This window comes from Quercus lobata, chromosome 8 (assembly GCF_001633185.2).
Source record: "Quercus lobata isolate SW786 chromosome 8, ValleyOak3.0 Primary Assembly, whole genome shotgun sequence".
Taxonomy (NCBI): Eukaryota; Viridiplantae; Streptophyta; class Magnoliopsida; order Fagales; family Fagaceae; genus Quercus; species Quercus lobata.
The window spans coordinates 50,155,661-50,178,613 of record NC_044911.1 but is presented as its reverse complement, the minus strand read 5'-3'; the positions used below and the strand labels follow the sequence as shown (position 1 = coordinate 50,178,613).

The 22,953-nt window shown below is 35.1% G+C and overlaps 2 protein-coding genes across 6 annotated transcripts; one reads left to right on the top strand and one right to left on the bottom strand.

Moving 5' to 3' along the window:
- Positions 1-659: 659 nt before the first annotated feature.
- LOC115955417 (pentatricopeptide repeat-containing protein At2g03880, mitochondrial) lies at positions 660-6,479 on the bottom strand. 5 transcript variants are annotated; one of them, XM_031073537.1, is made up of 5 exons: positions 3,629-6,479; positions 3,471-3,553; positions 2,751-2,877; positions 2,566-2,662; positions 660-1,543 (listed from the first exon to the last, which is right to left on the bottom strand). In XM_031073537.1, the coding sequence occupies exon 1, from the start codon at positions 6,452-6,454 to the stop codon at positions 3,740-3,742; it is 2,715 nt and encodes a 904-aa protein (XP_030929397.1). In that variant the 5' UTR covers positions 6,455-6,479; the 3' UTR covers positions 660-1,543; positions 2,566-2,662; positions 2,751-2,877; positions 3,471-3,553; positions 3,629-3,739. The 5 variants fall into 5 exon arrangements, with proteins under 5 accessions (XP_030929397.1, XP_030929395.1, XP_030929396.1 ...); XM_031073535.1 differs by having other exon boundaries at positions 3,471-3,534; XM_031073536.1 differs by having other exon boundaries at positions 3,471-3,530.
- A 10,875-nt stretch (positions 6,480-17,354) lies between these two features.
- On the top strand, positions 17,355-21,310 carry LOC115957431 (E3 ubiquitin-protein ligase At1g63170). The gene is made up of 5 exons (XM_031075669.1): positions 17,355-18,353; positions 19,182-19,301; positions 19,412-19,544; positions 20,378-20,542; positions 20,864-21,310. The coding sequence occupies exons 1-5, from the start codon at positions 17,767-17,769 to the stop codon at positions 21,038-21,040; spliced, it is 1,182 nt and encodes a 393-aa protein (XP_030931529.1). The 5' UTR covers positions 17,355-17,766; the 3' UTR covers positions 21,041-21,310.
- Positions 21,311-22,953: the final 1,643 nt, after the last annotated feature.

The window sequence follows — 22,953 nt, the reverse complement described above, 5'->3', positions numbered from 1 at the left end:
AGAAAACAAACTAAAATATAAATGCGTGTGGATTGAATTTTTTTTTTTTTTTTTTTTTTTTTTGAGAGTTTCAACTTATAACGTCCACTCCTAATAATATCTTTTATTATTAGACCAAGACACCAATCAGTTTTTGGTATAGGTGGGGATTGAACCCCAAATCTTTTATTCAACCATTAGAGACTTTACCAATTGAACTAACTAGAACCCACAAATTTTTCTTGTTTAGTTGATAAGAAGTAATGTTCGTTTTAAGTTTGTGCCTTCTCATTACTTAAGACTTTTAGTTGAAAATTATTTTAATCTCGAAACATAGTCTGTACTGTTTGAAGTGATAAAAAAATGACTACCTGTGTGGGGAGAGAGAGAGAGAGAGATGATTACGGATGGCTGAATTTAGAGATAATTTTTACAAGACTTGTGTGATTAACTAGGTCCAACATAAGAGTGGGTGGCAATTACACTTCTAATCTTAGACCATTGAAAGTTTCCAGGACAGTTCGTTAATCTAGGAATATCCATGAAAGGTATTCAAACCCAAAAACATGAATAACATTGATGAAGATTAGGTATCTAACTGTAATGTGATCAAAATTTATACAAGATAGTAGCAGTATAAAACATATAATAAACCAATATTTCCAGACAGTTTGTATGAAAAGCCAGAGGATGCATCACCAGCTACCACACTAGTGCAGCACAACATGCCACTCAGTGCAGCAGCTAGTGCACCAGGTGATGCAGACTCAGCTGCCACACTAGTGCAGCACAGCATGCTACCCAGTGCAGCAGCTTGTGCATCAGGTGATGCAGTATCAGCTGCCACACTAAGTGCAGCACAGCATGCCACCCAATGCAGCTCGTATGCCCAGACAAGCACTGGACCAAGTCAGACAAGAAGTTCAAGAACAAATGAAACTCAGATTAAAGATTCAAGTAGAAGTCCAGATTGTGTTTCAGAGTTGAAGAAATTGGAGAGTTGTAATTACTCATCTAAACGACAATGTAGTTTAGTGTAGTTTTACTTGATGTGTGTAAGAAACGACATGTAGCTTTTGTTAGTCAGTTTAGTTAGTTTTAGTCAGTCACGTGTGTGAGTCTATTATGTTTGTTACGCTGTGTTCACACGTGCATATAGCAGTTAAGTTAGTATATATATATACAGTTGTATAGTTACTGAATCAACTAATGAAATCAGTTTTCATCAAGATCAATTTCTCATAGTTTGGGGGGAGGTGGGGATGGACAATTATTTTACAGAAACTTTATACAGAAGATCCAATCCAGACTCAGTCGGCTTGCTTATCATGCACGAACAATCTCTTACCAGCCTTATATTTAATCATCAGTGGTCTCACTTTCTTGGTCATCCAAACTCATCTTATCAAAGTTGTCTTCTGTGTTATTGTGTTGAATAGATACCTGATGAATTTCTAGACCCCTAGAGGTTATATACCCAAGCATTTGAACTCAGGTGTGACTCCATAGTCACAGCCTGACAGATCAGATACACTAGGCTCGCTGTAACCAAACTCATCTCATTCTGCGATCATGACACCAATTAAAAATCTGTTTAAAATAATTTCTTTTGGAGATGAGTAAATTCTTAATTTTCATACCACAAAGGACTATATTATTTACTGCAAAAATAATTCATTAAAAGACCATGAAATTGGGGCTCTGTACAAGTATCTCAAGATGCAACAACCGTAATGCTAAGCAATATAGTGTATGGGCAAAAGTAAATTTGTATTTCAATTGGAGTAATTTAACATTTAGTGTTGATGGATGCAAAATCACAAATAGCAACCAATTTAAAAACTGCAAAGTTAAATCCCAATTGATGCAGGGAGTGCAACCAGAATTAATGTTGAAAGATTTTAACTGGTTTGAGATACCAGATTTCATTTTTGAATTTTGAATTTAGGCTTTATTGTGATTGGGGATTTTATGAAATGTAATTGTGGCTTGGTTAGAGCTCTCCTTATTGATGTCATCCTTGAAGCCTATTAAAATGAGATTCCAACAATAGTTTGAAGGAGTGCATTTTGACACAATTTCTGATGAGAGATGTTTCTCTTTAGCTTGGTGGTGAAAGCCTAGTTTTTTTTTGCAAGCTCATTCTGCATCAACTTGGGTATGGACAGAATTATGATCAATCAAAGGTTTAAGATGAAAATATGATTGGTTTTTATGGATACTAAGTTCTTAAGGATGCAGATCCTGGCCAGGGGTCACCATGGGGCATGTAAACCAAAACATGCAAAATATTCTAACTACAATTAGATTATTTCATCCTTGAAGTTGGACCAGGAACCAAAATAACCATTCTAGTAATAATTAGATGTCACTTTTCATTGAGTTGTATTAACACCTACTGCAATCATCTCTTAAAGATTATTACTATTATAAAAGCTCATTTCGTCTGCACTACCTTACTTTAGGGTTTGTACTTGAGTGTTTTTTTATTGACATTGTAATCAGCAACAACCAGCATTAGAGAAGAATTATAAAATTTGAAAGGAAAAGAGAATACAAAAGAGAAAGAGCCAATTTGAAGCCTACCTTATTGCATGGTGATTATTGCTAAACCTGACAGAGATGTGGTCTGAGAATAGCATGCTGTCTTCATACTCACAAGAATTTTGATATTACTCCAATTCTGCAAGCCAATGATTTGATATAGAATTAATTTATTCAAGCAATGAGATGTAACCTGGAAGGCAATGGATGAGAACTTCCAAATAAACCTCATAAAATGCAGCTGCTTATAGAAGATTCTCTGCCTCATTATATTTAGCTAGCATTCCACGGGTAGTAGCAAGAAGCTTGTTGGCATCAACTAAATATGAACCCACTAGGCCTAAGATGCTCCACCTGAGAGGATATCATATTTCAAAGGCATATTGTATTTGCAGAAACTGAAACATGCTTTGACATCATGGAAGGAAAGCTTCTCAACTTGAACTGAGAGCGTTGGGCCTTGGCCTTCTGCCTGACAATAACTGGTTCATATATTTTTTCCACAATAATAATAAAGCATTCTACTTTAGCTTTTGATGATATATTCTTCATTCACAGAATCTTTTTTCCACCAAAAGTTTGGTGATGTAGGATTCTGATTGCATTAAGAGGTCAAGTTGAAATAAAGTTAATGCCTTCAATCCTCATTATTTTTTGATAAAATGTTTTAGAAGATCCAATGTGGTAAATTTCTTAGGGGAAAATAATAGTTCATCCCCTAATGTATGGCCTGTTTTCATTTTGCCACTCTATGGTATGGAAAGTCTTAGTTTAGTCTCCTGAGGTTTCTTCCATTGTGTTTTTGCTGATGAAATACGGGATGTCAAACTGCATATTCCATTTAACTTGAGAAAAAAATGTAATGGAAAAAACATCATGGGGATAAAATCACACGATTCAACATAATTCATGTCATAGGAGTATTAAGGATAGGAGGTTCATATTACCTGCTAAATCAGTGTATAGGGCAGGTACATGCTTTTCTAGGTTCGAGCACTTTCAGATTTCTGTCTGTGTCAAAAATATCCATCTTAGGCATTAAAAAAAAATCTATTATAAATTATTAGCATTAGAGCAAAAGAAGAATGAGGTTTATTATTTCAACCTTGAAAATGAAGTTGAAGGACAAATTGTGTGATGACAAAAGCAACTAGTCATTTCATAGCATGCTTCTCAAAGGACACTAGAATAGGAACCAAGGTTTGAGGTGAATATTCTACCAGTAATCCCCACAGGAACACTTTCCTTCTCTAAAATGATGAAAACAGTTTGAATCCCTCAAAATAATATGCCGAAGAAAAACTCTTGATATATATTTCATAGCGCTATGGCAATCCCCACAAACCCGAAGATTCTTGAAGATTCGAATTGGTACTACCGGTGGCAGAGTGAGAAGCCCAAAAGCTATGGCCAACTTCTCACTGTGATAAGCTAGACCAAGCTCCTTACTCTCCTCATCCATGTCATGAAGTGCAAACTTCTTATCTGGCACATACCCCGCTTCCTTGATCAATATCATAATCTCATCAAGCTTAGAATAAATCTCAGATGTCCTTGGATGGCCTCTATCTTCAGACATAAATTCATGCACATGACTGTTCATCTCAATCCAACTGCAACCAGGCTCCTTTCTGATTCCCATTGATTTCATCATTTGTCGAATTCTTGCAAAATCTTCCGATCTACCAGCTGCAGAATACATGTTAGCTAACAGAATGTAAGGCACAGCATTTGAGGGCTCCAATTCAAAAAGTTTGTTTGCTGCACTCTCTCCCAGCTCTAAATCCCCATGTACTCTACATGCTCCAAGTAGTGCCTTCCATACTGTTGCATCTGGTTTAACATCCATTCTATTCAGTAATTCCTTCGCCTCATTAAGGTGTCCTGAGCGCCCCCAGAGGTCAATCATGCAGGCATAGTGTTCAGGACCTGGTTTTATTCCATAGACCTTATCCATAGATTCAAAGTACCGGAGACCATTTTCCACAAGACCAGCATGGCTGCAAGCAAATAGCAAGCCAATAAAAGTAATGAAGTCCGGCTTTGTGCCAGTTGCTATCATCTGATCATAAAATTGTAGGGAGTCCTTTCCTTTGCCATTCTGTGCATAACCAACTATCAAAGCTGTCCAAGTAATCACATTCCTTACTCGCATTGAGCTGAAGACTCTACTGGCATCTTCTATACACCCACATTTTGCATACATTGTGACTAGGGAATTATCTATTGACAAAGATTCAAGTCCAGATTTAATAAAGTTCGCATGAACTTGTTTCCCAAATTCTAAGACTGTCAATCCTGCACAGGCACTCAGAATGCTGGCAATCATGTATTCATCTGGACAGGTTCCTGTAGTTATCATATCATGAAACAACTTAATAGCTTCTTCATGGGAGCCATTGTGAGCATATCCTGTGACCAGGGAGGTCCACGAGATCACATCCTTGTCCACCGTCTGATTGAAAACCTCACAAGCGCAAGCTAAGCTTCCCTGTTTAGCATACATGTCAACAAGAGCATTGCTCACTAGATTGTAAGCCTCAAATCCAGTCTTGATAATCAAACAATGAACGGATTTCGAATTTTTCGTATCCATCATGGAAGCAAAAGAGTTTAGTACTGATGGAAATGTAAAGGCATCGATCTTCATATCTCTTGAATGCATTTTCTTAAATAAGGACAGAACTTCCTCTTCAAACCCATGCCTTACACACCCAACTATCATGGAGTTATAAGAGATTACATCATCAGTTTCCATTGTCTCTAGTCCCTTCCTTGCACTTCTCAAGTCTCCACATTTTGCATACATACAAACCAATGCACTTTGAACAAACACATTAGCACCAAAACCACTCCTAACTATGCACCCATGCACCTGAGCCCCAAAATCACTTGCTGAAACTGTTGCACAAGCTGTCAATATGCTAGGAAATGTGAACTGATTGGACTCAACTCCTTCGGCCCTCATGTCTCGGAAACACTCAATTGCCTTATAGCCATCACCACTCTGAGAATACCCCGTAATCATAGCAGTCGACGACACATTATTTTTCCTATCAGTCAATGTTTCAAAGAGACATTCGGCTTCCAAAATGCACTTGCACTTTGCATACATGTCAACAAGACCAGTGGCAACAAAAACATTAGAGTCAAATCCAGCCTTTATGGCATAACCATGAAGGTTTTCACCTCTCTGGCGCAAACCCAATATTGAACACCCCCTAAGAACACTTCCTAATGTATACTGGCTGGGATTTTGTCCCTCAAGCCGCATTTGACAGAACAATTCAAAAGCTTCAATTTCACAACCATGCCGACAATACCCAGATATAAGAGGAGACCAAGTGAAAGAACTTTTCTTCGGAGCCTCATCAAAGAGTTCTCTAGCCTCATCTAGTCTCCCTAAATTAGCATAAGCAGCTATAATTGTGCTCCAACTAAATTCATCCCTTTCAGACATTTTATCGAACATCTTACGGGCTTCATCAATTCGGCCCGATTTAGAAAACTCATTTATTAGCCGATTCAAATCAAACGTATTAGAATTAGAAGAATTCACAACGCTATAATTATAAATAAAATGAGCTAATCCTGTGTGATTGAATTGATGTAAAGCTTTACACGAGGGACCCAAAAGCCGTAATTGTAATTTAAACATAACCCAGCTTGTTATCGCTATGTTCTTTATTGAAATGATCGTATCGTAATTTGTATCTGATACCTGAAGAGCAAAGTAATAGGATGCTATTATATAGCAATGACCAATTAGGATTAGTGCAAAGAAGGAGAAAAGGTGAGGATGGATGAGGTGGCGGGAAACTTTTGTATTCAAAGTTGAAATGTCCTCACTGTAGAAGCTCAAAGCTGAATAGCAATCGGTAAGAAAAGAATGCCAAGGCCCAAGAGGCCCAAGACTCAAAAACCAAGTCATTGTAATTTGAATTCTCAAAAGTCAAAACCAGTTTATCCATGACCGTTGGATCATGATCCTAGGGAAGTTGATTTTTTCCCATAAAGTTTCAAATTTTTGATTCGCTTCCCTAACGTTACGTTTTGATCTAGTTGACGTGGTCGTTCTAGTTATCTAGTTGAGACCCGTTAAATTTTCAAAATTTTTAATGCACTCCCCCATAATCAAAATTTCTCTAAACTAGAGACTATGTCCAAAAATGTTAGGGAAGTGGATCAAGTTTCGCTACAAGTTCTTAATTCCAAGGTTGCTTCTCAATAGGATAACTAGTAACAAAACTTGTTTTTGGACGAGGTCTCTACTTCATGGAAATAAAATCATTTCTGGTGAGGGGTTGCATTTTCCATTGGTGCATCGTATTCATGTTGTATTGAAGTATAGATATACACCTAATTTGATCTATTTGGTAATTATGTTAAAATACCTCAATTTAATATGACTCGTTTATTAAGCAAATTAACATAACAAGACCCACGCACGTATGACGTAACAGATTTAATAAACAATGAAATGAACAAAGAGCAATGACATAAAGCCGTGAATGAATGTTGTCTTTAGACAATATTTGTCTATACACAAGTGTTGCAAAAAGGGTTCCTGCAAATTTGCCCCAATTATACATGTGGGGACACAGTTTGGAGCCCAAACCCTTACCTCATGAAGTCTTGGTCCAAAAAAGCCCAACACAATGAATTTTGTAGAGTATGGATCAAAGAACTAGGTTTAGATAAGTTAAGCGAAGGCTTGCATAGGATTAAGGAACACACAGACAAGAACAAAAGTCATTATGTTGAAATATCTTCTGGTCTAAGGAGACTAAAAATTTAATTTATGAATACAGATCAGTACATTAGGGTTCCTTTGCATGCTATAGTATTCTACCCTCTTTTTTCCGTCCCCCTTCATGGTGGGCTTCTTTATATTATATAGACCCTTCCTCATCATCTGAGTTTTACACTTGTTGATCATCTGAGTCTCCACTTAAGCAACCATCCCATCAGACACCCCTTTCAATCCTTTGTGAGCTGCGGCAGTTAGGATAACACTGTTCAGGGATCTTCTCCACATTAATGCGGCCAGAAGTTTATTTAATGTGGTGGGGGCAGTTTTTGCTTAGATATTTTGGGTTTCCTGCTTTGTCACGTGTTTGGGGGCTGTGCTTCAGCGGTTTGAACATGCATTTGCTCCAAATTCTCAGTGTCCGAGGAGGAATTCCTCCTTAAACCTTTTTTCTTTGTTTCCCGTGATAAGGCTTAATGTGGATCACCTAAGCCACGTTGCCTCCTCAGATAGGCTGCGTCCTCTGATGGGCCCAAGGCCCAACTCGTTACTTTGGGCCATAGCCCCCACAATACAATAATAATAAAAAATTATGAGTGATAGCTTTTTTAGAATTCTTGTAAATTTCTATAATAACGGAAAAATTATGTCCTAAAAAAACACTTTATATAGAAATATTATTTATACACAATGGAGTATATGTCGTATGGCCTTTCAATAGGTATATTTGGAGAGACACCTCAATTGGTTCAAGTATTAAAATTTGTTTCATGACTCTTACTAGCCATCTGAGTGTTGACAACCCATTTTGCAACCCGTATTTAACCTTACATGGAGGGTAAAAGGGTAATTTCACCTTGGGTATATATATCTTGATTCTGGTCATTAGATTCTTAATCTCATTTCACCAAAATGATCTTGATGTTGTAACGATCAAATCGACTGGTCATAAGCCCTAATCAGACCATCAAATTGAAAGTTATCATTAAATCAAGTTTTAATGGCCGATATGCATTATCACAAATTGAGTCCGACTATGTGTGAATATAAACAATTGATTTCAATTGGTTATAAGTATAATCAATTTGAGAACAATGATGTGTCATAATTTGATTGGTTAAGACTACATTTTATGGTAGAGTTGCACACATCTAATTAATTAGATAGTTAAATATTAATTATTCAATGAGTAATTTGTGCAATTATCTTTTAATTAGGATAAATTTGGAACCAATTAAGTCTGAAATGGGAGTGATTAGAGACATTTAATGTTAATTGGGAGCTAATTTGGGACCTATTAATGTTAATTGTACTGAAACCATTTTCTAACAAATGACATCTGCTCATTATTTCATCAATATTTTTCAGAATATTTTGAATCTGTGAATGAGGTTAATTTTCCCAGAAACTAGACATCTGGGGCTTCAATTTGAGCACAAGAATGAGACAATTCTGATTAAAATTGAGTCAAATATGATTTTTTTGAAATTGGCTCTACAAGCTGTTACAGCAATTATGAGAAAATCGAATTTTGCTTGCTCCTCACTTTCATTAATTTCCACATTTAATGCACAAAATTTCCTCAAAGGCTAAAATGAGGTCTAGGTTCATGATTCTTTGTCAACCCTCATTAAATGACCTTCCATTCATATTTTCTTCACCACTACTATATAAACCCCTCATCTCTTTCATTTCAAAGTACACAAAAAACCCCCTCTCTTCTCTTTTCTTCTCTTGAGTTCTAGTAAAGTTGAGTAGCCTTGTCATATCTTGGTCTTCCTGAGACTCAAGGTATTGAATGATACTCACTCTCCCTCTTCTAACTCTTCTTTTCCTACACCCTTAGGACCTTCATCAAGAGTTCCCTCCTCCACCATATGGATCTTGCATGAAGGTATAATCCCCTTCCCTAATTGTTTGTTTATGTTGTCATGATAAGAATATAAGATTAAAACATGATAATTCCCTATAATATGTTTAAATGTTCTTAATTGTTCTTATGTGTTCTTCACATGTTCTTGATTGTTCATCACATGTTCATATATATCACTAGATTTAATCTTAAATCCATATAAAAAATATGAAAAATATGTTTGTTTAATAATTCTTTCAAATTATTGAATCTAGGTTATCACCATCCACACACATTCACTAGAATTTATTTTTCAATCCAAATGTAATGCTTAATAAATTAAGTTAGGGTTTATCACATGCACATACATTAAATTCAACATGTAAATCGATTGACATATTGAATGATGTGATATAAATATTGGTCACCATAGTCTAGAAGACCGGTTTCATTAGGCAAGGTGGGTGCTTAACACCTTCCCACCTTGTAACATAGCCTCCAAGCTTAGATTAAGGGTTAGTAAATCAAATGCTTATCCATGTAATTTTCGATTTTTAGATTATAATTAGGAAACAAAACCATGTACTTTATCTTAGATTGTATCTAGGACCAAAGTCATGTAATTTTCCTATGATCAATGTAAATTCAATTTCAAATTAATAAAATGAGGAATTTTTCAATTTTGGTTTTCTTATTTATTCCAATAATTAAATAAGTGGTGACTCCATTGTTAAACCCTTAATTTAATGGGGAAAATATAACTGGTCGAACTTCCATTTTGAGAGACAATAACACGACTCCACCTATTCATGTTAGTTTGGCCCAACATCCTATAAAAAGTGGGCCGGGGGTGCGGTCTCTCACACTAAGACAAGAATTTCTCAAAATATTGCAAGCAGTTTCTGTGAGTGAGTCTTTCACTCTACTCGTGTGAGCTTTGATTAGTCGACAATTACTTGGGTGACCTATTAGGCGTGCTTCAAGCAAATGTCTATTTGCCTCCACTTGATTGTGCCTATCAAGTTTGTTTGAGGAGACTAGTCTTTGCTGAATCCAAATCATCTATCTCACTTTTTCTGTTCCACTCTATGCTCCACAAATAAAAATGTGACAAGTGTCTAATTATTTAAGTAAAACCTAATTTCATGCCTTAAACTTATTTCAGTTATCTAAATAAAATAAATAAATAAAACAAGAAGAAACCCAACACATTCCCACCACCACTGGTCCAACACCTCAACTTTTTCCAGCGCCACTACAAGAGATCGCCAGCGACATCAACCCCACCAATTACGCCCATCCACCTCCACCAGGTCCACAACACGTCCTCCTTGTTTTCAAATCCATGAATGAGTTTTATTATTTGTGATCCATGAAATCGCTTGCCAAAACTCCATAAAAAAAAAAAAAATCATGGCTTATACACATTGTCCATAAATTGTTCATATGGGATAGTGGACATTCCACTCGCAGACAATGAAAGTTGAACTTGGAACAAAAATTTTAGGCCATTGTTTTGTTTGTTTGAGACCAGATTGGCGAGAAAGAAAGCAACATGGGAGAGTATTTTTTCTAGATTGCTTTGATTTTTAAGGGTAATCATTTTGGATTTGAAAACAAGGAGGTGTTGATGGGGACCCAGCTAGGGATGACAATGGGGCAGGGCGGGGTTGAAGGATAGGGTTTTCATTCCTGCCCCGCATGGTTTTATCTTACCCCATCCCCGCATGATGGGGAAAACTTTCTCACCCCATCCCCATTCCTTGGGGCCCCATGAAGCTCCGCCCCACCCCGTAAAACCCTATTTTTGTTAATTTTCCTTACAACCAGTACAATTTTTTTTTAATCAAAATCTATTTCATTAATAAAAATATACTTGAAATTACAACTAAATTTATCCCATCAAATCAAATCAATTTTTAGAAAAAAATTGAATAATATATCCAAGTGTTTAACAAAAAAAAAAAAAAAAAACTCATAGTATAACACAACAAAATAAAGGCAAGAATCACATTAGGCAGAATAAAATAAGCTAATATTGATATATTTATTTAAATAGTAGGGTTTTAGGGTATGAAAAATTTACAATTATAACCTCTTAGCAACATGGGTCTAAAAAGTCTAAACCCATCCCCGTCCCGTGGTGCGGGGCTAAAATCTTGCCCCATTTTTGCTCTACCACCTTTACGGAGCGAGGAAAACCCACACGGGACAAAGCGGGGAAGAGCGGGTTAAGTGGGGTGGGGCAAAATTGCCATCCCTAGACCCAGCAGAGGTGGATGGTCGTGACTGGTCGGGTTGATGTCGCTAGCAATTCCTAACGACGTCGACGATCTGTTGCTCCTACTGCTGGTGAAGGTGGTGGTGGAGGATCAGTTGTGGGGAGGTGTTGGTGGTTTGTTTATTTTATTTTAATTTATTTATTGTTATTTATTTTAGGTAACAAATAATAAATGCATAAAATTATAATTTAATTTATTAGGTGAGACATGTGGCAAACTTTTATTGGAGTATATAGTGGAGCAGGCAAAATGGAACAAAAGATTTAGATTCGTCTCTGCAATTCTCAAAAAAAAAAGAAAAAGACTAGTCTCTGCTCAAATCCACTCAAGCAGGTTTGTGTCCTATTGAAATTTAGTTGAATTGCACTTTTTGTTTGCTTATCAGTATTTAAATAGTGTCGTCAAAACTAAACCCACATAAACAAAAAAACAAAAAAAATTTATTTCTTAAAATTCTCTCCGTTATTTTGATTTTCTTAGCAAAATTATTTACACATTTTACAACCTACATTGGTATTTATTTGTATACAATTTGTATTGAGTGGTATGATCCATTTCGACCCATTTAATAGACATGTTGTATTGAGCTGACACCGATGCAATCCATTTCAACCTATTTTAAGAATATAACCTCTCTCTCTCTCTCTCTCTCTCTCACCAAAAAAAGAAGATAATTTTGCTATATTATAATTTTTTAAAAAATAACTTCTTATACAAGTACAATCATAATAAATACTTACTAATAACTACTGTAATTATTAAACTTTATATTAAAGGTGTGTTTGGATACCACTTATTTTGCTGAAAACTGAAAACAATAAAAAAAATCACTGTGCTTTTGCCTAATTGCACTGTTCATGGACAGTGCAAGAGGTGTTGGATTAAAAAAGAAAAAGAAAAAAAAGAAGAAGCAAACGCAAGAAAAAAAACGCAATCCAAACGCCTTCTAAGTGTGCGTTTGGGTAGAGATGAAAAATTAAAATTATTTCACTATTTAGCTTATTTTTGTTACTATTCATGTGCCTTACTGCATTTTTTGGTACTATTCATGGGTCCCACTGTACTATTTCAACTAACTTTTACCATAAAGTATTTTCAGTAATAATTTTTCAGTTTCAGCCAAATAAGCGGTATCCAAACATATCCTAAGACATAAAAATAAAAGAAAAATAAAATAAATTATATTTTATTAAACTTTATCATATAACTTGTCTCATATTGCAAGAATCCATTTCCAAGGCGATTGCAGAACCAACTGTATCATCATTCACAAATACACCATAATGTTTGAGTTTGATTTATATATTAGATAAGCCAATAATTAAGTTTATTTATTGAGATTAGATTGTTTACAAATAATTTGACTAGTTTAGTGGGGGAGAAAAATACTATTCTAAAAAAAAAAAAAAAAAACTAGTGGTTTCTGGTCCCTCAATATTCATAACTAAAATACAATTTATGTGATAATTAGACAATGACATGATGGATGGCCAAAAAAGATGGAAAAGAAAAAGGGACATATAATTACAATGACAATTCATACATTTTTGTTCTCAAGTCAGAAAAAAACTATACCAAAATAACAGGAATGGTCACAAATATCATAATAAGAGCCATGAGGTCACTTCTTCTTCAACTTCAAGTTCCAACAAATGCATCCCACATCCAAGAAACAGATAGAGACGACGAAGAGCCAAAAACATGTAGGTCCCTTTATCCAGAATTCCAGTCTGGTCCTTTTCACAATTTACTGTCTGAGAGAGGACCACTTATTATAATTTTTCAATCAACTTTAGCGGGAACCTTTTTTTTGGTGTCAAAGTTGGCGGCAAAGACATTATGAGATGAGAAAGATGGCAAGGCAATGTCAATAATAAAACACAAGTTCCAGCAGTATAGTTCTTTATGGTTCTCTATTGTCGTACTCGTACGTTTTATCCTCTTGCTATTGCTTCCAAGAACGAGAGCGTTTTGGCATCTTTTCCCTCTTAATTTATGTCACATAATTCACACTTTGACAGTTCATAGATTCATTATCTCATCAGCAATATTAACAACACAACAATTTTTGCTGCAACTCAACATAAATTATGACGATGTAGACCTATAGTTCCGTTGTACCAAGTAGGCAAGTACCAAGACATTGATGCGTAAAGATAGGCCTTTATTCCAATAGAATTTTCCTCGAATTCAAGCAGAATATGACTTTGACTATTATGCAAGGCACATATAATTAATGAAACGTGAAATGCACTTTGTCTTCAACTTGAGATCTAAAGCTTAATTATTTATTTTAATAATCTAAAAAAGGAATGAAATAAAAATAACGTAATTGATTAAAAAAAGAAAATTGTTTGTGATGAAACTAGGATGTCAATTCGGGTTAGCGTGTCGGGTTCGTGTCATGTCGAGATAGGGGTATTCGACTAAACAGCTCAACTCTAACCCAACTCATTTAATAATTATATTATGATCCTTCAACTTTAACCCGATCTATTAATGAGGCGGGTTGACCTAACCCAATCCACTTGACATGTTTAATAAACAGGTCGTGTTAGGTTGACAAGAATGTGACACAACCAATTTCAACTTACTTAATATTAAATATAACACCCATCTAAAATAAATATTTTTTACATCCTAAAAGTAGTGCATAAACTTCAGGTCTTCAACCCACATTCAAAATAATATAGTTCAATTTCCAATTATATTAGGGTAATTAAAATTTGTGAAGTTTCAATGTCCAATTATACTTGTAAATTTTTTTTATAATTACTCACTTTTCAATTTAAATTTAAAATATAAGTTGGATATAAAAGGTATTTGACAAATCTAAAATAAAATGAATATTTGTTTATTATACAAGTTAGACGGGTTGTGTTAAATGGGTTATTTTAGGTTGATACAATTAAATTGGCGTGTCAAATGTGTTTATTACGGGTCATGCGAGTTGACCCTCTTATGACCTATTTCTTATCGTATTGCTTTTGAGTCAACCCGTTTATGACCCAAACTCGCTAAGGCCCAACCTTAACCCGCAAAAACCCGTGTTGTGTTTGCGGGTTAGGTTGAACATTGACACTCCTAGATGAAACTCGAATAGACTAGCCATATGTCTTAAGTGGAACTTTGGAAGATCTGCAAGACCCAAAAAAGGGAAAGCTTGTGGTTAATATTGGTGTGGTACTTGTTAAAACTTCTTCAATGCCCAAATCAACACTCAAATATGTCGTGAGTTCCAGTTAGCTCAATTACTAAAGTCTATAATGATTAAATAAGAGATTTGAGATTTAATTATTGCCTACACCAAAAACCCATTAGTATATTGATCTGATAATAAAAAGTTATCATTAAGAATAGACACCATAAGTTGAAACTCTTTCTCAAAAAAAAAAACTCACATATGTTATGTAATAATGACAAGTGTTTCTAGGTACATCATCCCCTTCATTCCATTAGTTTGAGCATGGCTTATTTCCTACATAGTGTGTTAACCCACATGTTCCAACATACGTGCCTTCCCCAAAGGGAGGTCATCCATCATTAGGGTGTTTCTCGTCATGACAATGTTGATCATCGATTCTGGATTTGGACAAGGGTTTGGGATGATTTAGATTGAGCCATATGGCATAAATACACCATACAAGATACAAGTTTTTTGTATTGCCTTACATATGATTAGTGTAAGGATTTAGACCCCTAGAAAACACAATATGTTTAACCTAATTTATTAGCCAAATTTACTTGGGTTAATTGTTCAGATCTAGGTTAAACATTCATCACATGTATCAAACACAAAGGAAAAGTAAATAACACACGATGTGATGACCCAGAAAAAACAATGAAATAACTCGTTTCAAGGTAAAAAAACCTAAGAGGAATGATTCCAAGAGAACAATCCACTATATCAAATTGAGATTTACAGTCAAGAATACTAATTCGAAGTAAATCTAACTACAATTACCAAACTGAGCTTTGAACTCCTCAGACTTTTTTGATGTGGATTTGCTCTCACTTGAACCTACAGTTCACACTTTAGATCTCCAATATAGACCTATAGTCTATGACTCCAAAACCACCCTTGAAAGTTTAGATTTCTAGCACCTTTGATGACTATTGATGACAACAATTTTTACAATACTGAATCTTGAGTTTCTTCAAAGAATAACACCAATAGAAGATTTTAGAGAGCTTCGGGTACAAAAGCCCTAGATCTATAATAGGAGACACAAGAAGCACTCTACTCTCTCTTTTTAAAATGTGCTTTATGATTTCTTTTAAATACTATGGAAATTAGATATGAAATCATAATCATTTAATGGGCTTAATGGGCTGTTAGGCCGAAATTAAAATTTTGCAGAATCATAGTTCGATCGGTCAAGATTGGCATGTTTCGAATTCCTGAACTTGCAACTTCCTTGTTCTTGTATTCTAACTTTTAGCACCTTGAGCATTGTTTAATATACTTTATAGACTCTATGATCTATACCTAGACAAGTTTGTGCTCATGGTTTGTCAATTTTTCTAAACTTTTAGAACCTAAAGGCCCGTTTGTTACATGTGTTTAAACACATGTTTTTAATTTTTAAACAACATTATATGTATTTCCACACACTTTTCACTCACAAGTACTTCCAAAAAACTGAAAACTGTTGTTTAAATACACGTACCAAACGAGCCCTAACAATCTTCCCTTTTGGCAATCCATGACAAAACTTACATACAAAATTAAATGCTCAAATACAAGAACAACTTTATTACAATAAAATGCCCAAATACATCACAAATCTCAATCTAAAACTTCTAACTCAAAAGTTGCAAGGAAAGGCAGAAGATCTTGATTGAATGTACCTGTCTTTCCTGAAATACTCAAAAAAGCACATCAATGCACGTTTGGAAATAAAGACATATAAACAATATGAATCACGATGCTGTAAAATTCTGCAGAAACGCAGTTCAACCAACTGAATTGTTTTCTCGATTGGTCGAGACTGACATATTTCGAATTCCTGAACCTACAACTTTCTTGTTCTTGTATTCTGACTTGCAACACCTTGAGCATTGTCTAATATGCTCTTTAGACTTTATGATCTATACCTAGATAAGTTTGTGCTCATGATTTGCCAATTGTTTTAAATTTTTAGAACCTAACAATTAGCACTACCATATGACACAATTACTTTTAGATGTTTCTAAAATTTTTTATTTACTTTTTAGATATGTTCAATATCTTGACCATTTGGATGAATTTATTTACCTCTATAATCTATAAATATATAAAATTGAAGATGTTTTAACTTCTTATTAACTTCTAATATTTTGCTTCATAAGCTTTTGAGGTTTCAAAATTTTACATGTCATTATTATAAAATATAATATTTAAATTTGTATTTTATATTAAACCCTCCATTAGATTTTTTTTTTTTGATGTGACTCTATTAGAATCTTGTCTAATTCTATTATATTTTAAACACTCCATTAAAATCTTGCAATGTTATATTTATTTTTTAAATGATAAAATAAATAATTCCATATAAATACACGATCATTTATATAAAATAATTAATACATTTATTTCATTTTTTTTTAGTAAAATAAAAATTACACACACATATATATATATATATATATTTGTTGCACAAGTATTAATTATGTATTTACTTTGTAAATAAGATAAATTCATTGGGACGAACATGTGTTTATATATATATATTTTTGATAAGAACATGTGTTTATATGTTATAAGTTATTTTCATTAGTTTATTTTACTTCAAAAAAGTAAAAAAAAAAATATATATATATATATATATATTTTTGGTTTAAAAAAGTTGTATTTCTCTTTTGGGATGAACACAAGTGGAATTTCACCCAACCAAACGGACAAGATAAAAAAAACAAAATGGAAAGGTTATAAATGCAAAAGTCATTGGACAATTTAATTATGACAAAACTGTGGCCAATAGCAAATGGTCACTAACACACAGTATTGTGCACCAATCTCTCCCTACACTCACGGATCAGAGTATCTACTCTGTCCAATCCACCGTGAACGTTAATTAGAGCTTAAATTATCAATTTTTTTGTTTTTTTTTATAAACCTTGTTTTCTTGTTACTATCGAGTTTATTACTTGTGTTCAATTTCAAAAAAATTTCATTTCAAACCCTTCCAAAAACAACACAGAATTCTCAGTACAGAAACAACAACAACCCAAAAAAAAAAAAAAAAAAAAAAAACCCATCAATTCCATCGTTTCAAATTCCACTCTCATCAAAATCTCAACCCCAAACAACCCAAACAAAATTCCGACAAATTTCAAACCTCAATTTGTCCGAAACAAAAAATCAAAACCTCGTCAAAATGCAAGACTCGAACACGCAACCGCCTCGTTCTTCTTTGTCCGAGGCTGCCCTGGACTCGTCGCCGCTCCTCGGCCACTCCTTAACCGACAGCCTAATCCGTAGCCGCCGGTTCATCCGCCGCACGCCGCCGCCTCTGCGAGGAGCCGCTCGGCTCCTCCGCCGCGCGAGCGGGCGGCGCATGATGCTCCGGGAGCCGTCGGTTCGGGTGAGGGAGAACGCGGCGGAGCAGTTGGAGGAGAGGCAGAGCGACTGGGCGTACTCGAAGCCGGTTTTGGTTTTGGATATGCTTTGGAACTTTGCGTTTATTGGGGTCGGGTTGGTGTTGTTGGGGCTGAGCGTGGAGGAGAGGCCGACTGTGCCGTTGAGGGTGTGGGTTGTTGGATACGTGGTGCAATGTTTGTTTCATATGGGGTGTGTGATCGTTGAGTATAAGAAACGATGCGAGGCGCGTTTGATGGGATTGGAAGGAAGTGGGGTTTGGGAAAGTGGTGCGGATTTGAATTTGAATTCGAGTTCCACTTCTGGGTCTGGTAGTGATGGTGAAGATTATGGGATTGAGAATCGACAGGCTGAGGAAGAAACCAGGTTAGACTTTTTGACAACTTTGTCCTTGTTGTTTTTTTTTTTTTTTTTTTTTTTTTTTTTTTTTTGTTATTTGCTTCGATGTATCTTTTGTTTAACGTGGGGCTTGGTGAAAAATTCATTTTGCATTGAGAAAATTTGTTGACAACCTTTGATGTTGTTTGGGGAAGTAGTAGATGGAAATGGTTAATAGGATTTGGGTGCTGTGTTATATGAAGTGGGTAGAAATGCCATTTCTTTGCAATTTTCTGTTGCTCATGGTTGCTACTATGCACAGGAATGAATTAAATTGTGAGTTTTACCATATTAAATAATAATCTATAAAGGAATGGTATTTGGGCCGATTTGGTGATCTTATTTACAGGATGGCAGTTAAGTACAAAAGGTTTGAGCAGAGCAGAGCACATTTATTAAACGTTGTATGAAAAATTGAATGCTGTTATGAACTAAACAATGCTGTATCTTATCTACTTGGTAGTTTCAAGGGCTATAAGAAAAGGAAGTGAGACCTGGATGAGAGTGTACAGTTCACTTTATCTATAAGCTTCTTTTATAGCTGTGCGGTCTGCTCGTTTAATTTTGTGTGATACTTTTGAGTAATTAATTTAGACTTTCAGTAATCAGGATTTGGTTTCTGCACTATCCATTTCTAAAATTTGAAACATCTTCCCCCCTCCACCGCCATCCCAAATGCAAAGTTGAAGTGGAATACATTCTCTGAGCATATAGTTGAAAATGTCATTATGCTTCACATTATTAAGCTATAGAAATAAACATTGTTTGCTTATATCTAATAGAAATGTATGTGGATAAAACTGAATGCTTTGGCAGTGTTGTTAAGCATCTCGAGTCAGCAAATACGATGTTTTCATTTATCTGGTGGATCGTTGGGTTCTACTGGGTAACCGCTGGAGGTCAAACTTTGACACATGATTCGCCTCAGCTTTACTGGTGTGTTTAAATAAATTTTCTTGGATTCAGCAGCTTCTTTGAGCATTTATCTGCTTAGATTTCCTTTTCTATTTTTTTTTTTATTTCTTATGGATGGGTCTATTTTGCAGGCTTTGTATTACATTTCTTGCATTCGATGTTGTCTTTGTTTTGATATGTGTCGCCGTTGCATGTCTCGTTGGAATTGCTGTTTGCTGCTGTCTACCATGCATAATCACAATCTTGTATGTTGTGACGGATCAGGTAGAAAATGATGAATGCTTCTGTTATATTCACACAATTTAGTCTAATTTTTCAATCGTACTTGTAACCTTCAGTTGGTGTTTGTAAAATTCTAATTGCTATTCTGGTTGTGAAATGGTAGAACTTTTAATAGAATTGAATGGCGAATCCACATGTTCACAAACCCTTGTTAAGATACTTGTATGATTTGATGATTGTTAGAAAATTTTCCTCATGTTCTTGTTTCATGATAGAAGTTTCATATAGGTGGAGCTTCTCCTAACTTCCTTTATGAGTATGAGGAATATTCACAGTAGAAAGCGTACTATGTATTAGGTGGGTTTCTTTTTTTTGGTGTGTGTGTTTGTGTCTGATCATTCTGAAGAAAGTATTTCAACTAATTCAAAATCCTAGTGGTTATGTGTGTTTGTTTCATAAGTTGCAAACTGAACTTAATTCTCCCTTATGTTTTTCTTTTTGGAGTCAGTTTTTGGAATATTTATTTAGATTTTATTGCAAGATTCACTCTACTAGCTGCATTCCAATGCATTGGGATCTTTAAACAAAGAATTCTGTCAAATTGAAAGGATTATTCTGAATTAAAGTTTGAAGGGTGCCTTGGAAAGGCATGATGGATGGGACATAGTTAGTGAACATTGTTGTTTGAAGTAGGGGATATCATTCCTTGTGGTTCATTGTGATGAGGTTCTAATTACAAAGTTTGACCATAAGGGATCTATGTTTTAATTTTGCTTGGGCACTCACAAATTTATGCATGAATATGTATTCTTCCATCCACACCAGGCATTGGGTATTTCACATGTGACTTCATTTCATCTTTTATATGTGAACAGGAGGGAGCAACAGAGGAGGAAATTGATCAATTCCCAAAGTACAAATTCCGAAGCATAAGTGATTTTGAGAAAGTTAATGGTGAGATTCAAGAATCTTTTGGAGGAATGATGATTGAGTGCGACACAGATACTCCCATTGAACGTGTTTTGTCCCAAGAGGATGCTGTAAGTTACAATTTGTGGTTTATATATGTCTAATATTTTGAATATGTCTTGTATGACATCCTTGAAAATAGCTTCACAACTGTCAAAAAGGGTTGGACTTATGGCCATTTTTTCTGAATAATACTATTTTAAAAATCATTTTGTTAATTAGGAGTTAGGACTGTTTTGAAAGTATTTGGAGATATGATCTTTTTTAAATCTCATCTCTGAAAGGGTCTGGAACTCATCTCTTGATGGAACCTAAAGTGACTTGGTGAATAGGAGAATTCTATCTTGAAATTTCACTTTTGACTCTTTTTTTTTGCTTTTCGTTCATCTTAGGAATGTTGCATTTGCCTTTCTTCCTATGATGATGGAACTGAACTGCGTGAACTCCCTTGCAATCACCATTTCCACTGCATTTGCATTGACAAATGGTTACACATCAATGCCACCTGCCCTCTTTGCAAATTCAACATTTTGAAGCCTGTCAACCAAAGTGGTAGTGAGGATGTATAGAAAACAAGCTTCTCAATCAAGTGCTGATCAGATCCATCATTTATAGCATGAGCATGTGCGTGTATCTCGTGCACACTTGGCGTGCTGTTACGCATCCTTGACCTTACTTGCTGTAAGTGACCTTACTTGCTAATGTATCTTCTATGTATTGGTGTATATGAGTTTTTATATATATGTTATGTATAAACAGTCTAGTATGTTTCCACGATAATTGTAAAGATGACAGTTCTTTTGAGTTGTAATGCTAAATATTTTGGAACTTCTTATAAATGCTGGGGGAAAAAAGGAAAAAGAAAAGGAAAAACCTTTTACTATTACAGAACCTTTCCTGCAGTAGCATGTGTTTCAATTCCTATACTGCTGCTGATTGAGCATTAGAGCTTCATCCAGTAGGAACTTGGACCAGGTGAGAATCGAGGTTTGCTGCGTGTCAGGAAATTATGTTCGTGGATATGTTGGCATTTATCAAAGTTGTTTGTCAAAAGGAATTAAGATTGACCAATAAGAAACTTTCATCATCTCAATCTATGTCTTGATATAATTATTTTAAAAAAGGCACACAAACACACAGATAGATAGATAGATAGATAGATAGATATGTGTGTGCGAAAACTTAGGCACAATACTTTTTTTTTTTTTTGATACAAGATAGAATTTCTACTCTAGCCTAATCTAAGTGTATATATATATGAAGCTCCCTCTTGGAGACTTGAACCCAGACCCTTTCTCCCCCCCCACCCCCCACAACACCCTATAAGCATTTATACTTGTGAAGTGATCATCGCATCAAGGGTGCGCAGTGGTAGGCACAATACCTTGTGTATTGTTATTTAGGTTCCTTTTTTAATATTGAGCCATGGGTCTATTTAACTAAATGAGTAAACGCGTTAAAATACCCACTTTCCCATGAAAACCCAAAGACTTTAGTTGAACTCTCTCTGTCTCTCTCTCTCTCTCTCTCAAGAGTAGTGTGCCCCTTCTTTCTTTGTTAGTAATCACACACCAATGCCCTCTTTGAATAGAAATCAAGTTGGGCTTTTCTGTTGATTGTCAGAGATTGAAGAAGAATATGGGACTCGAGGTATTTTTGTGCAAAAAGCTCTTCTCCACTCCAACTAATACCCATTTCTCAGAGATTAGAAATGTAATAGATGTTTGTAGTGTTTCTTTTACTCTTTACACTATCTTTAACCATCCACACCTTTGTTTATCTTCTCCAAAGACGGAAGTGGTAGTGAAAAATCAATTTTGTTTTGATTGATTTGAGGCTACCATGGAAGACAAAAAAAAGGCATGATCTCATTTTACGAGAAGAGCACGAGGTTAAATGAAACAAAACTAAGTATAAAAAGTGTTGAGATCTAAGAGAAATCAATTTTGTTTTGATTGATTTGAGGCTACCATGGAAGACAAAAAAAAGGCATGATCTCATTTTACGAGAAGAGCACGAGGTTAAATGAAACAAAACTAAGTATAAAAAATGTTGAGATCAGCCAAAACCAAAACCAGATCTTTCACTTTCCTTCTCTGTTCACTATCGTTACCCCCTCATAGGTCTCTGCAACATATAAGGCTTGAAAAGTTATGATTTTATCTACTAGGGACATCAGGAAAAAAATTTAATAAATAAATAAACTGTCACTCTTTTGGATATTTTCTGGATGAAGAGATCTTAACTTATTGCAATTTAAGAATCGAAAGATCAAAATCAGCAAAGAGATAAAGGGGGGGCTGATGAATTGTGGGAGTTCAACGCATTGCAAATTCTAATTTTTAATGAGTTTTCTGATGAGCGTGTGTTTTAAATTTTAAGAGAGAAAGCGTGTGTTTTAAGTTATAACACAGTGTAGTTCTTTTTGCTAAGTAGACGCGTGGTTGGATTTTAACAAAGGAATCTAAAGAATAGTACATAA

What these genes read in the sequence shown, in the direction of transcription:
- LOC115957431 (XM_031075669.1), top strand. Translation starts at nt 17,767, where the DNA reads ATGCAAGACTCGAACACGCAACCGCCTCGTTCTTCTTTGTCCGAGGCT. An exon ending in CAGGCTGAGGAAGAAACCAG is followed by an intron (nt 18,354 to 19,181) that starts GTTAGACTTTTT and finishes ATGCTTTGGCAG; the next exon opens with TGTTGTTAAGCATCTCGAGT. An exon ending in GATTCGCCTCAGCTTTACTG is followed by an intron (nt 19,302 to 19,411) that starts GTGTGTTTAAAT and finishes TCTATTTTGCAG; the next exon opens with GCTTTGTATTACATTTCTTG.
- LOC115955417 (XM_031073537.1), bottom strand. Translation starts at nt 6,454, where the DNA reads ATGACTTGGTTTTTGAGTCTTGGGCCTCTTGGGCCTTGGCATTCTTTT.